Source organism: Macaca nemestrina, chromosome 19 (assembly GCF_043159975.1).
Source record: "Macaca nemestrina isolate mMacNem1 chromosome 19, mMacNem.hap1, whole genome shotgun sequence".
In the NCBI taxonomy this organism is placed as follows: domain Eukaryota; kingdom Metazoa; phylum Chordata; class Mammalia; order Primates; family Cercopithecidae; genus Macaca; species Macaca nemestrina.
This window is the reverse complement of record NC_092143.1, coordinates 13804539-13816787: the sequence shown is the minus strand read 5'-3', so window position 1 is coordinate 13816787 and position 12249 is coordinate 13804539. Positions and strand designations below refer to the sequence as shown.

The following is a 12249-nucleotide window of genomic DNA, read 5'->3' as shown; positions in this document are numbered from 1 at the left end:
ATAAAGTACACTTGCAGTACTTTGCCTTCATTTTAGGAATATCTCCAAAGTTCTGTTTGATTTTTTGCCAGAGTTTACACTAATTAGTATTTTACTCTATATCATGAAGAATTCTGTGAACTTGGACAAATGAATAGTCATGTGTCTGCCATCACGTAATGACGCAGAACAATTTTATCACCCTCCTTTCCTTTGTCGTATCTTTTTAGTTTAGGTACCACAGGCTTTGTTTATTTTTGTTTGTTTATTTTTTTAAAATCCATTCACCTCTTGAAGGACATTTGAGTCAATTCCAGTTTTTGGAGGTCATGTATAAAGCTGCCATAAATGCCTGCATATAGGTTTTCATGTCAAAATAAGTGAGTATGTTTTCTAGGCCTGCTGCAACAAAACACCACAAGCTGGGTGGCTGAAAACAATAAATTAACTCTATGAGAGTTATCAAAATCAAAGCATCAACAGGGTCATGCTTCCTTTGAAGCCTGTAGGGGTAAATCCTTCCATCTCGTTTCTAGCTTCCAGTGATTTCTGGCAGTCCTTGCTATTCTTCTGCTTGTAGATGCATTGCTCTGATCTCTGCTTCAGTTGTCACATGGCAGTCCTCTCCCAGTGTCTACCTTCTTATAGCGACACCAGTCATTTTGGATTAAAAACATACCTGCTCAGGTATGACCTTATCTTAACTATTTACCTCCAAAATCACTCTATTTCTTAACAAGGCCACATTCGAGTGTACTGGATGTTAGGACTCAACTTGTATCTTTAGGACACAACTCAACCCAAAACACAAAGTTTCCTTTTTTCCTGGGTAAATGACTGGGAGTAGGATTGCTGGGTGTTATTCAGTATATGTTTAATTTATAATAATCTTGTATCTTTCTACCTTGATAAACTCACTTATTACTGGGCATTTTTGTGAATTTTATGGAATTATCTAGACAATAATCAAGCCATCTGCAAATAAAGAAAACGACATTATTTCTCTCCAGCTTGTATGTTTTTATTTCTTTTTCTCACTTATTGCATGGCCAGGACTTCCAATATTATAGATTTGGACTGGTGAAAAAATACATTGCTACCTTGTTTCCAATCTTAAGGAAAAAGCGCATAATATTCCATAATTGAGTATAATATTAGCAGCATTCTTTTGTAGATACTCTGTATCTGTTTAAGAATCTTCCCTTCTATTCATATTGTGCTGATAGTTTTTACAATAAATTAATTTTGAATATTGTCAAATGTTTTTTTCTTTGTCTATTGAGATGATATATGACTTTTCTTTTTTAATCTGTCAATATGGTAATTTACATGAAAATATTTTAAAATATGGACGCATCCTTGTATTCCTGGGTGCACTCCAGTTGATAGGGATATACTTTCCTTTTCACAAATAGCTGGAGTTACAATTATTTGTAAATAATTTTTATATTTGTTTATGAGGGATCTTGATCTGTAGTTTTCTTTGCTTGTAACATATGGTAGAATTTATCAGTGGCATCAATTTTTACTAGAACTGTTCTTTGTTTTTGTGAAGGTTTTTAACTGACTTTTTGGTGATATATATATATGCTTGTGTGTACGCATGTGTATGTGTACATATTTATGTGGTTGTATATATATGGTTGTTTGTAAATATATATGTGTGTGTGTATGCTAAGGTTATTTATCTTTTAATATAAATTTAGTGGATTCTCTCAAGAACTTCATCTAAATGTATGGGCATAGAATTGTTCAAAGTAGCCCTATAATCTTTTTAATGTCTGTGGGATCAGTATGTGTGCTCCATTTTTCACTTCTGATAATAGTAATTTTTGTCTTCTCTTTCTCTGTTTGTCCCTTGGTCTTTCTCGATAGAGATTAATAAACTTTAGCAATATTTTGAAAGAATCTGCTATTGGTTTCATTATATTACTCCAATGCTTTCAATTTCACTGCTTGTGATCTAATCTTTTTATTTCCTTTTTTTTCTGTTTGCTTTGGGTTTTATTTGCTCTTTTTTTTTTTTTAACAGGAAAGAATACGCTATCTTTCTCATACTTACAAAATATTTCAAAATTTGACTTTAGGCTTAATTTAAAAGGAAACTTCAATAATGTCCAAAAAGTGAATCATACCCATTGATAGGAAAAGAGTAATCCCTGTATCTGAAGTCCAAATGAGTTAGGCAATTTTTAGTCATCACAGACAGCTATTAAAAATTACCATAGACTGGGCAGCTTATAAACAACTGATATTTATTTGTCACGTTTCTAGAGGCTGGAAGTATGAGATTATGATGCCAGCATGATTGGCTTCTGACAAGAGCCCTCTTTCCATTGCAGACTGCTGACTTCTGTGTCCTTACAGGCAGAGAGAGGCTGAGAGAGCTATCTGGGTTCCCCTTTGTAAGGGCACTAATCCCATTCATTAGGGCTCTACTTGTATGACTTGATGCCTATAGGACCCACCTTCTTGTACCCACCTAATACAATTTCATTGAGATTTAGGATTTCAAATATGGGACCCACATTCTAATACCATTTCATTGGTGTTTCAGATTTCAAATATGAATTTTGAGGGACATAAACATTTAGTCCTCTGAAATAATACATAGTCTTAGTGATAAAATAAAAAAAATTAAGAATAATTTCTTATGAAGTTCTTAATAATTTTATGGTAGACATTTTATTATAGATTGTTTGGGCTCCTCTAATTTTTACCACACTAGGCTCCTTAAAACAATTCTATCATCTCACTTTCAAATCTAAATATCACATTTTCCATCATTTCTGTGCCCCATTTTTTTTTAATTGACATATGGTTAGTTACTATAATTCATATAAAGGTAGATCTTGCTTCTCAAGCTTTTACGACCTCAACTGCAGCACTAATATTTTGTTAAACCAGTTTATTTTTCCCACCCAAGACTTGATGAAACTGAGTTTGGGAATTTCCATCCTTTACAGAAACAGCAGGTGATTCTTACTCAGTAGGAAAAACTAATATGAGTTTAATGAATTGGGGCTAATTTACTATGTTTAATATGTGTTAGTGTTTCTCCCAAAACAAAGAAACATCCCTAAGGCTAAAATACAGTGTCCTAATATTTCTTCTGGTTTTCATAGCTCTTACCATGCAGTGAGTATTAAAGAAGAGATATTATCAAATTAAAACTCAAATTGAAATCATTTTGCATTTTATGTTCAAACATTTTGGGGATCTTTTGCTTACAAAGAAAAAAGGAAATAAACAAAGAAACCCAAAAAGAAGGCCTCCTGAAATGTGCTGAAGTGGATATTTTCATATGCATCTGATTTTGTTTTTATGATGTATTTTCAATGTTTGTTAAATCAAGCTATATCATATGGAAAAAATATCAACAATATCAACAACAAAAACTGCTGTATCCTCAGTGATCCTAACATATGTACAAAAAGCAATATTATTTAAAGCCACTTTTAAATGAAAAAACATCTGTGAAATCATTAAAATGTATTTTTTAATGGATACAAGTTATTTTAAAAAGTAATAATTGCCAGTATAAAAGTGAAAATCATTAGCTAAAATATTTTCATACTGAAGTAAGTAGACACCAATGGTGATACTATAAAATACAAAACCTCTTAAGATTTGGTTGCACCTTATGTTTTTCTTCATATATATGTAGCATTTTCACATGTAGTAAGCATGCAGTTCTTCACTGTGTATTATTGTGCTTTAAAATATATGCAATGTTATTATCTATGCATCTCAAGCATGATAAATTATAGTTTATTCACTTGTATTCCTAAAATTGTTTTCAATACTTTATTATTATAAATGATAACATATTGAATATATTAATCATCAAAGCATTTTTTAACATTCCATATTATTTAGTGTTCCCTGAAGAAAAATGAATAGGTATATAGATATATTTTTTAAATAATTGATATGCACTTATACAATTACTAAAATCTCTATGACTAATTAAGAACTATATATGCATATCAGAAGGCAACATTTTATGAAATGAACTATAATAGAAAAGTGGGAACATTTCTTGGTATCAAAAATTAAATTGAGCCATTTCATTGAGCTACTGCAAGACCTTCACAGAGCCAAGCAGTAGCCGGCATCTTAATTAATACATGAAGGTTTATGGAAAATAGATGAATAAGGAAAGGTGTTGGAAAAATAATTATATAACAAGTTTTGGTTTTTTATGCCCAACCAGACTATACCTCAAATACTAAAACAAACAAACACACAAAAAATAAAACAAAGGAAAATAAATTATAACATAGTAACTGAAAATAACAGACTATTTTAATAGGTGGCAAATATTCGTTTAATTGTAATACAAGAATAGATTTCTAACCCTTTGAACTCCTTTGAGTGGTATCCTGTAAAACACAGGTTCCCAGCTCCCAGGCCATGAACTGCTACCTGTCCTTGGCCTGTCGGGAATCTGGCTGCACAGCCCGAGGTGAGGGCAGGCGAGCCAGCCTTACTGTCTGAGCTCCCCCTCCTCTCATATCAGGGGCAGCATTAGATTGTCATGGGAGCAGGAACCCTGCTGTGAACTGTGTATGTGATGGATCTAGGTACAGAGCTCCTTATGAGAATCTAAGGCCAGATAATCTGAGGCAGAACAGTTTTATTCTGAAATCATTCCCCTTCACCCCACCAACCATGGAAAAATTGTCTTCCACCGAACTGGTTCCTGGCGGCAGAAAGCTTGAGGACCACTGCTATAAAAGTTTTCCCAATTTCTGAATATCATTTGAAGTAAATAATATTTAAATAAGCCACTTGTTGTTGTTGTTGAGACGGAGTCTCGCTCTGTCTCCCAGTCTAGAGTGCAGTGGCCAGATCTCAGCTCAATGCAAGCTCCGCCTCCCGGGTTCCCGCCATTCTCCTGCCTCAGCCTCCCGAGTAGCTGGGACTACAGGCGCCGCCACCTCGCCCGGCTAGTTTTTTTGTATTTTTAGTAGAGACGGGGTTTCACCATGTTAGCCAGGATGGTCTTGATCTCCCGGCCTTGTGATCCGCCCGCCTTGGCCTTCTAAAGTGCTGGGAATACAGGTGTGAACCACCGCCCCCAGCCTTAAATAGGCCACATTTTGATCAGCTTTGTTTCAGCTCTAATTGGGGATTTAAAAAAATAATTTTTTTTTCTCTTATCTCCTTTCCCCAATTAAGAGGGAATTATAATGCACTGAATTTTAATTGGTAATTGCCTCTTTCTTGTACGTGTTTGAAATCACCAATTTTACTGCATCTTAACTGACATTGCGGTTCCCTATTTTATTTAAATTGTTACAAATTAAGTATGACATACAGAAATGTAGATACAGATATAACCTTGTTTAAATTTGCATGCAGGCTAGGCGCGGTGGCTCACACCTGTAATGCCACCATTTTGGGGGGCAAAGGCGGGTGGATCACGAGGTCAGGAGTTGGAGACCAGCCTGGACAATATGATGAAACCCCGTCTCTACTAAAAACACAAAAATTAGCCGGGCGTGGTGGTGCATGCCTGTAGTCCCAGCCACTAGGAAGGATGAGGCAGAAGAATCGCTTGAATCTGGGAAGCAGAGGTGGCAGTAAGCCGAGATTGCACCACTGCACTCCAGCCTAGACAACAGAGTGAGACTCCCTCTTAATAAAAATAAAAATAAAAATAAAAAAGAAAGCAATTTTATTTTTAATCTAATTTATATTTACTTATTTATTAATGCAAAACTGACCTTACAGACATACCTGATAGGAGATTTCCTATTATCTGGGTCTGTGGCAGACACCACGCCTACAAATGATCCTTGTGGGGTTTCTTCAAAAATTTCAAATATGTAATACGGAAGCAGGAAAAGAGGAGGCTCATCAACATCTTCCACCTGGATCTTAATGAAAGTGGTGGAAGCTTCAGTGTGGTATTTCATGAGCTGCTCATCAACATGATGGTTTTTAACTTTTGCTCTAATACCATAGTGGTTCTGGTGCTCAAAATTCACTTTCTGCAAAGAAATACAGTGTACACAGAAGAAATGGCTTTAATAACCCAAGATACTACTTAGAAAAAAAGTTTTACCTGTTAAAGTAAGTCTCAGTGGCCTTTCAGTTAGATTTTTCTTTTTATGTACATGGATCTCTCTGATATAATTGTTAATCAGGCATAACACATCTGTGTGTGTATTGTCAGTTACCTATTTTAGTTTGGAGATAACATTATACTTTTGAGGGCATAAACATCTACTGAAACTGAGAATTAATTTCCTAGTATTTAAGATATTTTCCAAAAAGTTTTCTTTTAATAGAATTAAAACAGTGTTCTGCATATAATTCAAAAAGCTCTGTAATAACTATATCATCCCTAAAATCCTTTTCTCCATAAAATAGAAATTACAGGTTCTCATTTCAATTATTTAATGAGTTAAAAATTAACCAGTTACACAAAATAGGATATGTTTTAATTTTGCATTATTCTGCAAGGCAAATAATTTTAACATGTCTACCTTTTTTAATATAACTATTCCTTCTTGAGTTTCATGATTAGTAATAATGTCAAATGTCTGTGAATCATCCTCTTCAATGCTGTAATCCATTTCTGCATTCTCTCCTATGTCATTATCATATGCCATGATTGTTCCTATAGAAGTCCCAGTGGGTGCAGATTCAGAGACCGTCAGGCGGTATAAACCTTTAAAAACAAAATTTGAGATATTTTGGATAAATACTTAACATGGAAAACTTGCAATTATAGCATTCTTTATTTATGATCTCTAGGGAATGCCATACCTACCTTTCCCAGTTACTTGTTCTTAATCTTTTTTTCTTTCTCTTTTTTCTTTTTATTCCTTCCTTCCTTCCTTCCTTCCTTCCTTCCTTCCTTCCTTCCTTCCTTCCTTCCTTCCTTCCGTCCTTCCTTCCTTCCTTCCTTCCTTCCTTCCTTCCTTCCTTCCTTCCTTCCTTCCTTCCTTCCCTCCCTCTTTCCTTCCTTCCTTCCTTCCCTCCTTCCTTCTACCTTCCTCTCTCTCTGCCCCCATATATAGTCTCTTTCCCTTTTTTTTGAAATATAAATACTTTCTAATATCTCATTTGAGCATCTATCATCATCTCTCAAATATATCTTAGGAAAGTCTATCACCAATATTACTTCTATTTACATGCGTGTCACCTCAGTGTTCATGTTTTATTTTTTATTGTAACCTTCAATCATACTAAATTAAATTCGACAGAAATAACTTTCAATTTTACTCTAACATTCCTGATACCTGAAGTTACTGAATGAATATACATGTGGAATAAAGGTGGGAGAGTCTGCATGCAAATAGCTGAGTTCCAAGAAAAACAGTTTGATTCTGAGAGCTTCTGAGGGTCTGAGCCTGCATTACATTAGCTATAGAGGAAATGCAAGGAAATACAGATTGAAAAGAGTTGGTAAATGAATGTAATAGAAAAAATATTTTGTAGTCAAAGATGACCTAGTTGATTTGGTTCTGAGAAAATAATTGCAGATGTATTTTAAAAACATAAATATAACTATAAATTGCTGGGATTTTTTTTTTATTTTTCAGGGGTAACTTGAATAAAACTGATATAGAACTACACTATTTTTAAATTATTATTTGCAATTGCATTTTCATCCATGTCAATATATGACATTATTCGTGTCAAGCGGCATCAGCAAACATGCAATATTTTAAAAAATGAAACTCCTTAGAATTCTAAAAAAGATGCACATATAATAAAATTCTTCTTTAAAGGGATTCCTATTTCGTTTAGAAGCATGGAGGAGGCAGTCACTTCAAAGACTGCATTTGAGACTTTAATTTTTAAGTGGGATAAATGTTATTTTTAAAGTGCTAATATTTTACTACTTTTTTAGAGCAGATGTTGAAGATTGACTATGTAGTAGTGCTTTTTACATTATAGAAAAATTAAAAGAATTGTCTATGCTATTGGAAAATTAAAAATCACTAAGACATTAATCTGCAGAAAACAATGACATTGCCATGAACGTGAAAGCGAATGTTTAAAACTTAAATGTTATTGAGCTGATATTAAACTATTGGCCTTCAAAATGAAAAAGAACTGAAGTATTTTCCTCAGTCAATATTTTGTCTATACAATTTTCCATACTTTCAAAAATTATTTTTTTGAACACAAATTTTACAAGGCCCTGTCCTAGAGGCTGGGGCTAGAACAGGTGACTATATATATATATATAAAATATATATATATATATATAAAAATATATATATATATAAAAACTGCCACCATCAGCTCATATTTTTGATGATAAAACAGACAATAAATAAGAGCTACTGGTATATATGAAGGTAGTATTCTGGTGGAATAGTTTAAAATTAATGATAAGGTGTAAAGTATTCACTGTAGATTTGACTTTTGGATAAGAATTGAAGAAAGGAAATGAATATCTGGGGAAAAATAATTTCAAGAAGAGGAAAAGCCAGCAAGTCTGGAGTGTTCTGGGAAAAGAGAGGAGGACAGTTGCCTGGTGTTGGCTTCTTAGTAAGCAAAGGGGCAGATAGAAACACTAAGGTTTCAAGAGGTAATGAGACAAGACTGGACAATGGCAGATTACTTCAGACCATTAGGACTATTTAGGTGATATTCAACCTAAGGACTTTTACATCTGTGAGGGAGATGGGAAGACCTTCAAGTGATATGATCAGATGTGCATTTTAACAAGATTATAAAGCTGTGATGAAAATAAACTAAAGGAGAACAATGGTGTAAGCAGAGAGACTAGATGAGAGCCTATTGTACTAACAGAGACAAAATAAGATGGTGGCATGAGCCAAGGTGCTAGAGATGTAGTTGGTGAGAAGTGTTCATGTTTTGGATATTTTCTAAGGCAGAGAAAACAGCATCTGCAGATAATTAAATTTTCACTCTGAGAAAAAGAAACGTAGAAAAAGTAGCTTCAATTCTTTATGCAGGGAAGGAAGAGGGTATGTGTGTGGGTGTGTATGTGTATGTGTGCGTTGTGTGTATGTGCATTTGCTCACAGAATGTTGAAAGCCAGGAGCTATCAGAATTGTGGAGGTCATCAATTCAGGCTGAGTGAAAAATTATAGTTGACTTGAATATGCCCACCATAATCTGAGTGGGATCACTAATTCTTCACAACAGTCGTGTTTATATTGAATAAGCAAGATTTTGGCTTGAAAAATATGAAACCTGGATGTTTGAGTACCTGTGATGGGAAAATCTGTAGGAAGAGGGGGTTCAGAGGAGGGGGCTGCTGGAATCAGCAGCTGGGTTAAGTGTATGTCAGGTTTTAAATGTGTAATATATATGTGTGTGTGTGTGTGTGTGTGTGTGTGTGTATCAGGAGCTCAGTTAAGAGTATGTTAGGTTTTAAATGTGTATTATACATGTATAGTATATTTGCATATATTACATATGTATATGTTATATCCATGATATATAGTGAATGTATCTTATATATAAATCTATTATATATTGTTATGTTATATAGAAATATTTATACATTATATAATATATGATATACATTTATATGTAATACACATATATATTATATATAATACACATTTAAAAACTAACACACACTTAACTGAGCTCCTGATTCCAGCTGCCCCCTCTTCTGAAACCCTTCATATATATATATATAATATAAAATATATATATATAATATAAAATATATATTTTATATTTATAAATATAAAATATATGAAGATGAGTAGACAGATGTACTCTTGTGAAGCTCATGGGAGAAGTTCAGTCTGGAGATGTATATTTAATACGAGCTTGTCAGTACAGAGGTGGTATGTAAAGCCATGTGTCTGGTTAAGATCATAAAGGAATGAGTATTTGACTCACAGATATTCTGAAGTTTAAAGTATATATAGAAGAAGAAAAGGCAAAGAATGAAAAAACAGGGACTAGTAAGATAGAAGAAAAAGCTAATGAGAATGGAACATTAAGGTTTTCAAGAAGAGGTTGATCAATTATGTCAAATTCTTCCAATAAATCAAGTGTTATAACTGAGAATTGACATTACATTTACTTCCATTTAGGTTATTGATAGAAATGATCAGATCAGTTTGGTCAAGTAGTGTGGATGTAGCTCAAATGGAGTAAGTTCTGAGATTTTGAGGTCATTAATCGAAAACAATAAGTATTCACAACATTTTTAAGAAATATTATCTAATGAGAAAGGAGAAATACAAAGCATCTTTAGCTGAGTATGGAAGTGAAGGCACGAAAGTGTTTTTGTTTTGTTTTGTTTTAGGATGTGAGAAACAAGAATAAGAAGTATGTTTGGATATGACAGATATGAACCAGCAGAGGACGCTATTAACACAAGGGAGAGGGATGTTTGAGAGATGCCTTTAACTGGGAGAGTAGAGAGTGTTGCCCACAACACTGGGTATAGGTATTGAGTATTTAAATTGAGAGGAAGGTAATGGGATTCCCACAGGGGAAAATCGTGTGGACAAGAGTAAGGAGGCCAGTATCAGATTCACCCACACTCGTATTTGAGTGAAAGTACTAAGAGTAATACCATCATCTCATATTCAGATTCGAGTAACGAAGACAATTTTAAAACATATTTTAAAATTCTAATTTATTTAAAATATTTTAATATCAAAGTTGAGAAAAATCAGAGGGAAACTGAGAAAGGGAGTAGAAGCTTCAGGATATTTTATCGCAACAAGTTCTTTGGGAATCTTCTATTTAATCATCATCTGCATAAAATTTAGACCAAATTTATTGAATAAATCCAGTCACTATTTCCTACATATTATACACCAATTATTTTATAAAGTTCTGGATATTTCATATTTAACTTGACATTCTCCTCTTGCCTTCAGAGGCCACATTAATGTTGTGGACAGTCACACACATCATACATTACATAGAGAGAGATGAAGGTGTAAACTCTGACCCCTTTGCCTATAGTCCATCCACAGAGGAACTGTTTTCTCAACCCATATAACAGTGGTAATTTTTTAATATGACCAAATTTAAAATGGTGAGATAGGGCAGAAATAAAAAATTGAGATTTGTGATATTTATTGAAAAATCAAAAGATCTGATAACCTTGCATGTGTTGGCTATACTCAGTAGTGTCTGTATTATTTAGGTGTGGGCATTTGTGTGTGCACACACACATTAACAGTATTCTCAAGTCTGTACACTTAATGAATGGAAAATTAAAGGTTTAAAAGCAAATTTGTATGATGCCAGCGTCCTGTGCTTATTCATGGACTCAACTACCAGAAGGAAGTCAGTGAAAGTAATACTTCACTTGGGCCATTAAAAATGACATGATTTCACTTGACTCTGAGGAATGGGGGCAAGGTACAGAAAAGGATAAGAAAAAAAGTAATCAAAAGATAGTTTTGTTTCTGTCTATAAACAACAACTAAGAAATCATGCTATGGTATAATTTTTTATTGGTTCCTTTCTTTGTTCCATGATAATTAAATTTTCTTCCTAGCATGATAATTACTTCTGCTTTCTGGAAGTGCTTATAAATGTATTTCTGTAGCTAAAACTGTATAACCTAAAAAATAAATTTCCTAGAAAAGAAATTCCTCCAACAATTGCATAAGAAAATTTTATGAAGCATACTATGTGCTTATATTTAGCTTGTAGTAATTGCTTAAATTATTAGAGCAGGTGTGGCCTATTCTGGCTATAAAGTAAAAAGAAATACAAAAAGTCATTTTTAAATGATTATCTATGGTTTGCAGAAGAAGGACCCCACAAAGATATCTGTGTCCGAATTCCCCTGAACCCGTAAATATGTTACCGAAAGTGGCAAAAGGGAATTAAGGTTGCAGATGGAATTCAGGTTGCTAATTAGCTGACCCTGAGATGGGAATAGTATCCTGCTTTATCCATTCAGTCTAATTACATGAGTGCTTAAAAGTAGAAGAGGCAAATGTGTGGGTTAGAGAGTTGTCAGTGTGTGAAGTATGTGGCACTCCTTGCTGCTTCCGGGATGTGTGGGCTAAATCAAGAACCATAAAGAGGCCTTCAGGAATTAAGGATGTCTCCCAACTTACAGCCATGAAGAAAACAGAGACCTTAACTCTACAAATATTGTAAACTGAATTCTGCTAACCCTTAATTAGAGTATTCACTAGGAAGTGAATACTCCCCTAGATCCTACAGCGAGAAATGCCTCCCGGAATCCTTTGATCATAACCCAGTGAAACCCATAATACATTTGTTTTAAGCCACGAAGTTTGTGGCAATTTATTACAGCAGGAATAGAAACTAACACAT

At 33.9% G+C, this 12249-nt stretch overlaps 1 protein-coding gene across 4 annotated transcripts in view; it reads right to left on the bottom strand.

Annotated features, from left to right (window-relative positions):
- LOC105476966 (cadherin 19) overlaps nt 1-12249 on the bottom strand; it is a 104121-nt gene that overhangs the window by 32129 nt on the left and 59743 nt on the right. For all 4 annotated transcript variants that reach the window (XR_003016913.2, XM_071085215.1, XM_011733263.2 and 1 more), the window contains 2 exons: nt 6477-6661; nt 5725-5978 (listed from right to left, as the gene is read on the bottom strand). Coding sequence is in view for 3 of the 4 variants with exons in the window: in XM_071085215.1 (XP_070941316.1) it covers nt 5725-5978; nt 6477-6661 (439 nt within the window). In the remaining variant the exon portion in view is untranslated. The remainder of the gene's footprint in view (nt 1-5724; nt 5979-6476; nt 6662-12249) is intronic.